The sequence below is a fragment of the Taeniopygia guttata genome, chromosome 9 (genome assembly GCF_048771995.1).
Source record: "Taeniopygia guttata chromosome 9, bTaeGut7.mat, whole genome shotgun sequence".
Lineage (NCBI taxonomy): Eukaryota > Metazoa > Chordata > Aves > Passeriformes > Estrildidae > Taeniopygia > Taeniopygia guttata.
The window spans coordinates 12,749,280-12,761,748 of NC_133034.1; the positions used below are offsets into that span (position 1 = coordinate 12,749,280).

Sequence of the window (12,469 nt, forward strand, 5' to 3'; positions counted from 1 at the left end):
TGATGGACTTAGTCATGTGAATCCCTAGAAGACAGGTCTGGTTTCTAATACATGCAGCTTCTATTCCTAACTCCTAACTTTTAGCAGATTTTAGCAAGATTGGATTTCTGGTATCTCATTAATGGATGATCAATAAAGCACAAAATATTTTTTAAAGTTATAGTATTATGTTAATTCCCTAAGACTAGTGCTGATGAATCAAAATGTACCTCCAGTAAGTCCATACACAAGGAAATTTAGCAGCAGAAGCTAATTTAACAAGGAACAATATACAATTTAAAAAATTTCAGAACAATCTGGACTGTTGTCCCAAATTTGCACAATTATTCCAACATCAAAAAGAATCCAGGTACACAGCAGCAATGGCATTTCTCTTTTCTTTTGCTTTTTGACTGACCATAAGCAACCAATAAATTGAAAATACTGAACAAAAGGACTCTTCAGCAAGATGAGAATGCAACTGAAAATACTGATAAGGACTTCTCCCCATGGCTGGATCCCAAGAACCATTCTGTGCATGTGCTTGTGTACTGGGGTAAGAAATTGCTACTTATCCATTGCTTGTACATTTAAATAAAATATTTAAATAATTTAAATAAAGCTATAAATGCTAAGAAGTTGATCTGCCGTTTCATGTGGCTGCTTTTGAAGTGAAACTGTTCTGTTTATGCAGAACACTTGTTCTGTTTATTGAGAACATATTCATCACTAGATGTGGTGGGTTGACCTTATCTGGGAGCCAGGTGCCCACCAAACCACTCTATGCCTCCCCTTCCTAGAGGGCAGGGGAAATAAAATAAGACAACTTGCAGGTTAAGATAAAGCAGTTTACTAAAACAAAAAGCAAAAGTTTGTGTGTGCACAAAGTAAAAAAAAAGAGAAATTTTATTCTGTACTTCCCACCAGCAGGCAATGCCCAGCCACTTCCTGGGAAGCAGGAAGCGATTGTTTGGGACAGTAAACACTATAAAACTGAATGCAACACCTTCCTCCTCCTTTTTGCATCTTTGATATCCAAGCTGATGTCAAATGGTATGGAATGTCTCTTTGGGTCAGCTGGCCTGGTTGTGTCCCCTGCCAGGACCTTGCCCCCCCCGAGCCAAATCACGGCAGGTGGGAAGATGGAAACAACAGAATGTGAACAACAAGGCAAAACTACCAAAGAATACCCAGTAAAACATCAGTGTCTCCTTATTTGGCTTAGGTTATTATTAATATTGAATATAGAAGTAGTCCTCTTTTTTAGGAATAAAAGTATTATTATAGTATTTATTTATAACTAGTATAACGAGTTACTTTAAAATTACAGAGTTCTTGGGGGAAAAAAAAAGGTTGCTATAAATTTTTGTAGATGATATTATTGATCTGTACAGATAAAAAGTACTTGTTTGAATACTACAGATTATTTCACCAGATTAAACAAATAATAGAAAGGACCATAAAGCTTTTAGCTTACAGAAATGTAACTATAACATTAACATTTCTCATATTCTTACTGGAGGTCTGCAATTCATTGGAAAGTTGGGAGATCCATGTTCTTCTTTCTTCCATAGAGAATATCTAGATTTCATTACCAAACTCCTGCTCACTGATGCTTATTTACTATGCTCAAAAAACATGAAATCCTAAGGACAAAGCAAACAAAAAAAATAATTACAGTTCTTAAATGTGGTTCTTAGTTCTGAAATCCCCTGGCTGCATTGCACCTGATGTACGCCTTCCTCTAAGAAACCTGAAAGGGTGGGAAGAAGATGGAGGCACATTTGCCATGCCCTCACCACCTGGGTCTCTCAGAACGGGACATCCACAGACACAGAAAGACAGTGAAGGACCAACATGGGGACTTTTAATTTATCACTAGCCAAAGCTATGCTTTCTTTACTCAAGGTTTCTGCCCTGAATTTGTTCAACCTGATTTATTCCCCCTCATTTAACCTCAGGCTGGAGTCCTTCACAATAATGGCTATCTTTAGTTTACTGGTGGGAACCCCATTTCTGTGCCTGAAAGCCCAGGTTGCTCTCACTTGCTAATGCTGCCCTTGATGCACTTGGTAGCACAGAACACACACAGCTAAACAAAACCCTGCTCATGCACAGGGCTGTCAGAGGTTGGAGAGACCTTTCCAAACTCAAGGTGCTTCACATGCCCCTTTCCTGCCCTCCAGCAGCCCAGCCAGCACAGAAGCAGTGCATGTTCTGAAGTGGAACCTTGATGCAGAATTGTACTGTTAGGTGGGAACAGAAGTGTGTTCCACACAGTTTTCAAAGAGGACAGTGAGCTGTACTGCACTATTGACAGTGCAGCTGAGAAGTGCTCTGACAAATTCAATGAGCTTATTCTCCACAGTAGTCCCTCCATTTGGAAATTTCTGCTCTGAGAGCATTAATTCTGCTCAATTCAGTGCTTCACATGCTTCCAAAGAGTGTTGGAAGCCATAACTGCAGCATTCAGCTGTTCACCAGCCCAGCGGGCTGCTCGCTTTGGATGGGGCTCTTGGCTATTGCCAATCTGTATTTTTCTGGTTTCACCATCCATAAATTTGCTTTCCTCTGCTAACGAGTCTGTAAGAAGTCTTCCCTTTTCCTTTTTTCAGTCTCACCAAATATGAAACTCTTCTTAAATACAATTAGCACTGCACGTAGTCTATAATAAGCTTATTGTTCAATTCTGTGTTGCCTTTTGTGGTCATTTTTACACACAGAAGTTGACAAGCTGTAGCCCAATTGAAGGAGCACAAAATTGACTCCTTTGCCATCACAATTTAAACATGGAGATGAAAACGTTAGTTTATGATAATGTATTAGTGAATAACTTACAATAAGGAAGCAAGCACCAATCATGACAGCTTTCATTTTCACATCAAGGTCCATTGGGAATGAGATTCCGAAGTTATCTGAATCCGTAAACCATTCGCGCGCAAGACCAGTCCACTGCTTAGAAATCTTCCCAACAGGACAAGTCTCATCCAGAGACTTCACCTATAGTTAAATATAAAATTTAAAAATGCATCATCAAACCTATCATTCATAATATTCCCAGATCCATTTTGGAATAGATCCATTGAAAAGCTTCGGATTGTTATTTTAATTAATGCAGTTACTGAATGCAAGGGTTTGTACCAAAAGTTAATCAGACTATCAGAAAGTCGGTCTAAAGCATTAGAGGCAGGAACTTGATTCTGAATCTGACTGGGAAGTTCAATTCCTTGATGGAGCTGGGATAAACACTCTCCTGAAGTGGTGTCTTTTAGCCAAGACAGTGAATTAGTTTCTCCTGACATACATCAGGAACCGCTCAAGTGAAAATTAAACAAATTACATTCTTCTGTTCAAAAGCAGAGCTTAGCCCTCTGGTAACATTAGGTTTTCTAAAGTTAGAGCCAGTCTTCTGGGTCATGTGAAAGATTAGTTTCCAAAATAAAATTATATAAATTTGCTGTGGTAACTATTTGCAATATCATTTCAAACTTTAAATTGTAGCTTTGTATATCTTTTACTTAATGTCCACAAAAACAATGTTGCATTAATCAATATTATTTTAAAAGGAAAGTTATAACTCTTCAGTCATTCAACTCTATATTTCATGTCTAAATTATCTTAACTTACTAGTTCATTGAATGATTATTAGATGATTAAATAAGTGGTTGAAGGAAGTAATTTGAATAAATTCCTGATACACCTGACTATTTTTCTTGGAGCCTGCCATAACAAATTCAAAAAGATTTTGCTGCTAAATATATTAATTAAGTGATTTGTGTGCAGCCACAGGGAATTCTTAGTGATCACTGATGAGTGGCTTTAATATGTCATTTCTGGAAGTTTGTCTGGTTTATCTACAGTAATTTAGGTATCTAGAGAAGTAATTTGATTATATCAGCATGAAAAGATGATGTACAAATTACTTAATATATACTACAGTATACTTAATATATACTATACTATTTCATATATAATACAGAAATTACTTAATATATATACAGAAAATACTTAATATATATACTACTACTTAATATATACTACAGTTCAATTGATTGGTAGGAAGTCAAGCAACAAGCTAATACCAAACTACTATCTCAAACAGATACATGCAAACAGTTTTTACATTGCATACCTCAAAATGAATGTCCTCACAACACCGGCACAAAACACATGGGCCAGTAATTTTCAGAATATCCCTTCTTTTCTCATCTTGAATGGTAAACTTTGGCAGGCAGACATGCCAGTTCTGGACAACATAACCAACTGTTGTTCCTGGAGGCGCCTGGACTTCCAGCTTCACAGGGAAGAGAAAACATCCAAGTGAATGATCATGCTTTCATATGCTAGCGAGACAAAAACCATACCAGCAAACAAATGAAAAACAACCTGTTTTTCCACAACAATCTGGCCTTACAAAGCATTTTGCTATGACTGTTTTCAGAAGACCACTCAGATTGCAGAATAAGAGTCTTATTCAGCTTTTGCCTTCAAGAAAACAGTAAGAGACTCCTCAGTCTCTGGAGCACACAAACTATGCATCTACAATATAAAGACCAAAGTCCAGTGACAGAAAGGTAGTGAATATCCCAATGGCGTTCAGTGAAGGCATTATAGGGTACAGCTACTACAAATGCCTCAGCAGGAGCTCTGAGTAGGCTTAGATTTAGAGTTTCAGAAGTTGCATCATCCCAGAATTATGTTAAAATTTTAAAAACCTCATGATCTCCTATGTTGAATGCCACTGTAGCTTTCAGAGCTGTAAAATGAAAACTCTAGCTATTATTTTATGAAAGCTGCTGCCTTACTCTTGCATTCCAAGTCCATCCCCAGTGCAGATTACAGCACCAGCCACAGGTTCCCCGACATGCTGCTCAATCAGGTTCTTCATTACCACAACCAGAACTGCCCAGTGAGCCCAGGTGTTGCAGCACACTTGCTTCTCCCCAGACCAAGAACCCCACACACAAATCCCACAGATCTCTCTTCCCACGCCTTACTGGCAAACCCTGACTCATTTCACCTCCCCTCCTGACTCAATGCCACCTTAAAGCTGCACAGGAGATGCCTGTCCCAGGAGAAGGGAGGCAGGAGAGGCAGAACTCACCTCCTGCAAACAGCAGGGGCAGCAGCAGGAGCCACAGCGGAGAGGTCTGTGCAGCGTTATCACCTCACGGCCCAGGTTATCAGTAATCTTTATGGTGAAAGGCCGTGATGGCCCACAGCAGTTCCTGGTCAGGCAGTCAGTGTCCTCTGCTGCAAAGTACACCCTTTGCCCCAGCACGTTCTTCAGTTCGTATTTGTTGTTTTCTTCAAAGCCAGTCACAACTGGAAAATGGGGAAAAACCTGCTAAATTCCTAGGAGAGTCTGGTCAGACTCCCTGCTCACTCTGCAGCTGCTCTTTGGGAAGGCAAAGCCTTTCTCAAAGTCTGTCAGAGGCACTCTCTGGCAAAGGGAAATGGTAGGAAAGGACCCTCAAGCAGCGAAGCCTGACAGAAATGTTCAAGGGAAGAAGCCACCGTCAAGATTTACAGCAGCACACATTAAAAGCAACAAGAGTCGGGAGAGAAATTTTAATTCATTTCTATAACAAATGAGAGCACTCTTAAAAGTTTTAGAAAGTACCAGAAAGAAAAACGCAGCAGCAATGTTAGGGGTCAGCTGGGAAGTACGACCCACTTTATTCCTTCTATTTGAAAGACACTGATGATACAACTTGGATATTCTTAAAGCACAGAATGAGGAGAGCAGAAGGAAAGCCATTCAATGTGCTAAAACAGCAATACTGCCTGTAAAAAGGATCAAAGCTACATGCCAGTCCATGGAATTAGGTGGGATATGACAAGACAGAAAACAAGATCTATAAGTAAGGAAGAGAGAAGAGTAGAAATCATTGTTAACAAATAACATTGGAAGCGTGTGACTTCATCTATAAATAGCTATATATCAACTATATTTACTATAACAAGAGTGTCACTCAAAACTCAAAACTTCACTGTTCTTGGGATTATTAGATTTAAATACTTTGTACTTACTCTCAAGAACTTCAAGTTGCTGATGAATTAATATCTGGTCAATCTGCTCATGGTTGAAAAAATTAAAGAGAATAAACAATTAACAAGTTGCAACTAAGAAAAACTCTCATTTTAAGAACTGCTGCTGTTTCATTTTAGAATAAAAGTGTATGGATCAATACACTGTGTAGAGGCAGATTATCTCCCAGGTAACTATGGGAATAGCTCACTCTACTCCTTGGTCTGTCTTCTGTTAGTTTAGCAAAAGAGTGTTCCAGGGCACTGGAGCTGACGGGGGAGCTGATCCCAAACTGGTCTGGTGACAAGCACACAGGGCTAACACACCTGTGACCCTTTCAGGACTCAGAGCCTGAGAGAGCTCTGGCAGCACGTCCCAGAGACTCCATACAGACAAAAGCAGAAAATGGGGGTATTTTAGAGTAGAAGCTCAGCTACTGCTCAGTTCTAAAGAAAATTCAGGGGAAAAGAAGCCCCTCCTCACCAGTGCTTTTTCTTTTTTTTCCCTTTTTTTTAAGCACTTTGCAGAAGTGGAAACAATACATCAGTATTAATCTTTTCAGTGCTGAGAAAATTGTACTGTATTTTACAGTACAAAGACATATTCAGTAATGTGGAAACAATTCTTATTTTGCTATTAGCATTCCCTATGTGAATTAGAATAATAATAGAATATTAGAATTCCCTATGTGAAGTCTGACTGGCAGCTCTACCAACACTATTAAGAGGTGTGAAGAAAGCATCATATAGAAAATTAAGTGCTTCTAATGTGCTAGAGTTGCCCATATTATAGATATTTATTCTATATACCTTTCCAAAGGACATTACATCTCCCAAAGAGTACCTTCAGAAACGGGAAGGATGTATGCCAGCCCTCTGACCCTCATCCTTTAGCACCCTACTTGGCAGGAAGGTACTCCATGAACAAGTGCTACATCTCTAACAGGTATCTCTGCATTCAGACAACACAAAAGGCTTCATTTAGCAGCCCACAAGCAGCAACCCTTGAAGCTGTAACACAGCCAGATGCTTTATTTAGCTATTTCATGGATGCAGGCTGCTTCCCAGAGCAGGATTCCTCATCTCTGGGGAAGGAGGAAGGGTGGAGGTACCTGTGTGAGGTACTCCAGTCCAGGAGGGCAGTTGGGAACAGAAGGAGGGATAGGCATCCAGATTGTCCCATTCATGGTGGGCTGGTTCTGCACAGGTGGAGCGACAAATCCACCTGGGAACCCCATGGGCTGTGGCTGGAATCCATAGTTCCCTGCACCTGTGACATTTGGCATGGTAGGAGAGATACGGTTATGAAAGTTAAATGTTGGGAAATAATTGCCCTATGCATCTTCAAAAGAGTAATTTATCACTATTTGGAACTATGGAGATCCTTATACCTTATTTATTTCAGTTATGAATACAATAACACTCATGAAGGGAGTTACACTGCTTTGGGAGGTTCTGATGCCTCACACAAAACCAAACCAAATAAATTTTAAAAACGCATCATTCTTGAATACAGAAGAAATTTCATTCACTTAGAGAAAATCAATTCAAAAAACAGAAATAAATAAATTAAAGTTATTTCTAAGTAGAAAAGAAAGAATACTTTAAATTACATGAAAAGCATTGGCACTTATATGCTGTCAGTTGAGCAAATGAGGAATTTTAAGACAAAGTTTTCCTAGAACTATACCCTCTACTTTTGTGAAAGGAAATGTCCTCTTAGCAAAGTTCATCTACACTTTTCAAACCAGATGACTTGTAGACCTTCAGACCATACCAGCTCAGCACCAAATTTTACATTACATTACAACACATGGACCAGTGCACATGAACCACAAAGGAAATAAATGTCTTTTCAGACATTCTATAGAATTAATAGCAGAAAAGTAAATTGGAGGTGATCACCCTTTTACAACCCCATATTCCCCGTGCCTATTTCCTAATGGTCTCACAGATCTGTAATCAAGCCACCCACCTTGGTAAGTCCCAGGGACTGACTGAGGGGAGCCATAGGGCATTCCAGGTGCTGTGGCAGGTTGAGGTCCTGGAAGAATGAAAATATGCTCTGAGTATGGATCATTTCCTTCTGCCCTGAGTGAAGGATCCCCAGCACTGACTCCCTTTCCAGAGTAAACATAGAACAAAATCTAGGGAGCTGTTTCCTGTCTAGCAAAAATATGCATCAAGATCATATTTATGAACAATGCATGCATCAGCAAAATTTAATGGAGTTCTGCACAGGATGTCATGAAGATGTCACAGAATCACAGGATCATTGAAAGGGACCTCCTGAGATCATCTAGTCCAAGCTCTGCCCAAGCAGGGTCAGGTCACTCTGCCTGGGGCAAAGATGCCTTCGTTCTGATATTTAGAAAGTGGCTGGAATCCAAAGCATTGCCAGGAACTGACAGGCTGCCCTCCAATAGGATGGCAGTGAGCCATTCCCCTCTGTGAAAAACCTTTTCTCCCAGCTTCTTCAAGTTCAGACTATACTAATGCCTCACCAGCAGAAGAAGAGTGTTAGGGATTTAAAAACATTTACCAGCTTTAGTTTGTAAGCAGAAATAACTTGAATTTCAAGATTTCTAAATTATTTATTATTTTTACTTAACTTCAGAAATCAAGATCTGAAATGTAAGCTCTGCATTTTGTAAAATATTCCATTTTAAAATGTAAATAATTTCAAGTTAAAACATTCATACATATTTCATATAATTAGAAGGTAAGCTAATAGCTGAGCTAATATTGCTTGAATGTGCTGTCTTTGATGTTAGCAAAAGTTGACATTTTGGTTATATTTTACTCACCTTGCATTGTCACAGATCTGCTTGCAGTTCTGCAAAACAAAATTTTTGTTTCATGATTTTTTAAGTATACTATTTCATACAAGAGCTATTCAGAGTTCTCTGTTATTGATAAAAGATATTTGCCTCTCTAAACTGTATGGGAAGGCAAAATTACAAATACTAGCAAAAGTAAACTTCAATATCTCAGTTTCCTTCTAGGCTATGTCTCAACTACTACTTAAGTCTGAGCTTTCTATGCCCACAGTCATGCCTCGAGTACCCTGAAATCATCCTCAACTCAGAAAAGCATTGGGATGTGCAAGACTCCATTGTGCAGCCATTCAGAAATATCCTGTAATTCATATGAACAATTTACTGCAGTAATTTAAGGCACCTAGCTCAGTGTATTGATGTCGACAAAGTCTGCTCAGGTAAACCCTTCAGCATCCATTCTACCACCTATTCAGCTCTTTAAGCTACTCCATTTCTCTAGTTGTACTACTAAATAACACATATCCAGTATTTGTATAACAAAGTGCGGTTGCCAAAAGGAATTAAAAAAAAAAAAAACAAAACCCAAAACAACCTAACCTAAAACAAAACAAAGCAAAACCATACAAAACCCCACTTACAGGTACGAGCTTAAACCTTGAGAGTTATCTCTTTCTCTGGGATAATGAGTGAAGCAAGACAACAGCAGCAACTGCTATTACAGACAGATCCAAAACACTCAGTAGATCCAAACATAGAACTGCATGAAAGTATAGTACAGGCACTCATTTTTAATAGGATTGAAAGATTTAAAATAAAAAAATCAGTCTAGTTGTTCTCTAAAAATAATCCAGTTCAAGTGAAACCATGAATATAATGTTTCTGTTATGATTCTTCTGTTTCTTTCAATGCAGATGGTTGCTCAAAGCTGGGAAGTGAAACTGAAAGCAATTCCTTCTTGCTTTTCATTCCACTTTTAATGCAGATCTCACAGGGTGATGTCTAATGCAGATTCAGTTGCTCTTAAAACATTCCTTTTTAATATACTTTTTCTTCTACTTCACTAACTCTTCTTTACTAACAAAACCACCATCCTCTTCCACATACTTTAATTGGGTTCTGGTCATAGGGTAGATTGGAATGTAGTCACTGTATGAATGTAGGAATATCACAAATTATAGAAGAATAAAACTAGCAAAAGATCAGTTTATGCTGTGAGATAGTCCAGCTACATGAACTTCAGTGAAATACTGAGAATTACAACTAGACCCTTTGGTAAAGGGAGAATAGAGACAGAATCACACAATTTATTTAAAAGAAGGGCTTTGTAGTCATCCAGAATCCTTCATTGTCCCTACAACCACACACACAAGCCACTGTACAATCTAGGATTTAGAAAAGGTTGATATGCTCTGTAGTAGGAAGCAATACAGATATTACAAATCTCAGCCCTCATTTCATCCCTGGATCCTTTTTTATGAATGTCCATTTTTCTTTTCGGTCACTTTCTCATTTTCAGAACTACATAACACAGCAACAGGTCCCTTAGCCTGACGCACATCACTAGATATACTGCAAGTAATTTAGATTCATAGTTATGTTGACTATAGGGCTTCTGCTCTTCATCAGAAAAACAAAATACTAGCATGACAAGTAGTTTCATTTCTTATCCAGCTCACTAAAACAATGCAAAGAGCACGTTAATGCAATGTAAGGTCCTCAGAACAAACATGCTTAGTTATATAACAAGCCAGGCCCGGCAAGTTGTAATATTCAAAAACAAGGAAGCTGAATAGCCATGAGGTATGCAATAATTCTGCTTTTGAAGTTTTGTTTGTTTTTGGGGGTTTTTTTGTGTTGCATTATATTAGACTGTTCAACCCCTGGATTTGAACCCTGACCGCTGGAGTATGCTTAAAAATCATCTCAGCGATCTAATTAAATTAATTAGTTTTGTCCAACGCTAACAAAATATTATTCAGAGAAGGAATTACTCTTTTTTTGGCTCTGATGCAGTCGGGTGCCCTCTCAAATTACCGGGACTTTTCTCCTGAGAGCGCCCGAGAGCGGCGGCACCTGCGAGCGCCGGCGGGGTCCGGCCCGGGGCTCAACCGGAGCCAGCCCCGGGGCTCCCTGGGCAGCTGCACCTCCCCTCAGCGCCGTCCCTGCCTGCCGGATCCTCCTCTGAAGGGATCCATTCCAACTCAACCCGCACTGCCCCGCCGGACGGACGCGGGGCTTCTCCTCGTCAGGCCCCTGCCCAGCCCTGCGGATCACTGAGCATCCCTGGGAGGAAAACGCCGGGATACCTGAGAGGAGCGCCTGCAAGGAACCCCGCTCGGCAAGGACGCTCCGGTGTTCCTGTGTCCCGCTGTCTCCGTGTATCCCGCTGTCCCCGTGTGTGTCCCGCTGTCTCCGTGTGTGTCCCGCTGTCCCCGTGTCCCGCTGTCCCCGCGTGTGTCCCGCTGTCCCCGCGTGTGTCCCGCTGTCCCCGCGTGTGTCCCGCTGTCCCCGCGTGTGTCCCGCTGTCCCCGTGTCCCTCCCGTGCCGCTGGGGAACTCCCACCGCTGCAGGGGTGGGAGCGAGGGCCGGGCTGGGCTCGGGGCAGGAAATCGCTGCCAGCCCTGCCGAGAAACTCCGGTAATTCAACAGTTTCGCTACTCGTGACAATTACTTTTTTTTCCCCATTTCTACCAGCAACAATGCCGATTCAGTCCTTTTTAAATTAATTAATTAATGTACTTAATTTCTGCCCTTTAGTCAAAGGACAACAGGTTGCATACAGGTGATAACGCCAAGTTCTATGTCCCCCCCTGAAAGGAGAACAAATGTTTTTGGAACAATTTTACCTTGTTTATAAGGCAGGCCCTCAGGAGGGAAAACATATTTATGTGGACTTCATAGTTACAGGAAGAAGAACATACAATACTAAATTGTTTGGGAAACAAAGGACTTGGAGAAAGCTGGCCCTGATTACAAGCTCTGATGAACAGATTTTATGCATCCTGTTTTGTACATTCATGTACAACGAATTGGAGCTGCTAGTGTCCACGTATTGCAAAGGAAAGTTTCTTCAAAGAAAACTGTATTTCATGGAAAGCACATAAATCTGATCACAGTAATCGGTGCATGCATAAAACCCAAGACTGGGGATTCAGTAAGGGCAGCTCACCGTCTACATCCTCAGTAGCCTTTGTATTCTACCTCCCAAAATAAGGCCTCCATTTCAATATTGAACTTTCCATTAAAAAAAAAAACAACCAAACAAAAAACCAAACAAACAAACAAACAAACAAAAACCAACCACACCAAACCTAAACCCCAAACTATTGTTCTAGCCCCTGCACTGGATTTCACCTAAGCACCAGATTGACAGGGATTTGCGGATTTTATTTTGCTTTTCTCCTCAGGTACATAAGAATCTAATCTAAAGCTGACTAGCATTTTCCCACACATCTACACTGAGTCCACTAAGAGGATTAATAGGAGACACCAAGAAATAGGTTTTAAACATCTCTTAAGAAATAGGTATAGAATTATTTTGACATGGTTGGGAAATTAGAAATACATGGTAGCTTTTGATACTACCCTTCTTTTTTACAGGAATATAGCATAGTTATATTTAGTTTGGTTCAGACTTATACACTGAAATTCAAATTGTATTGCTGAGCAAACATGACTTT

At 40.1% G+C, this 12,469-nt stretch overlaps 1 protein-coding gene across 7 annotated transcripts; it reads right to left on the minus strand.

Annotated features, from left to right (window-relative positions):
- Positions 1-813: 813 nt before the first annotated feature.
- On the minus strand, positions 814-11,327 carry PLSCR1 (phospholipid scramblase 1). Of its 7 annotated transcripts, none has more exons than XM_072933320.1 (10): positions 11,189-11,319; positions 11,096-11,158; positions 8,817-8,845; positions 7,985-8,053; positions 7,122-7,279; positions 6,013-6,055; positions 5,084-5,304; positions 4,112-4,273; positions 2,818-2,979; positions 814-1,625 (listed from the first exon to the last, which is right to left on the minus strand). In XM_072933320.1, the coding sequence occupies exons 3-10, from the start codon at positions 8,821-8,823 to the stop codon at positions 1,596-1,598; spliced, it is 852 nt and encodes a 283-aa protein (XP_072789421.1). In that variant the 5' UTR covers positions 8,824-8,845; positions 11,096-11,158; positions 11,189-11,319; the 3' UTR covers positions 814-1,595. The 7 variants fall into 7 exon arrangements, with proteins under 7 accessions (XP_072789421.1, XP_072789424.1, XP_012431041.5 ...); XM_072933323.1 differs by having other exon boundaries at positions 11,096-11,148; positions 11,187-11,319; XM_012575587.5 differs by having other exon boundaries at positions 11,096-11,324.
- Between the last annotated feature and the right edge of the window lie 1,142 nt (positions 11,328-12,469).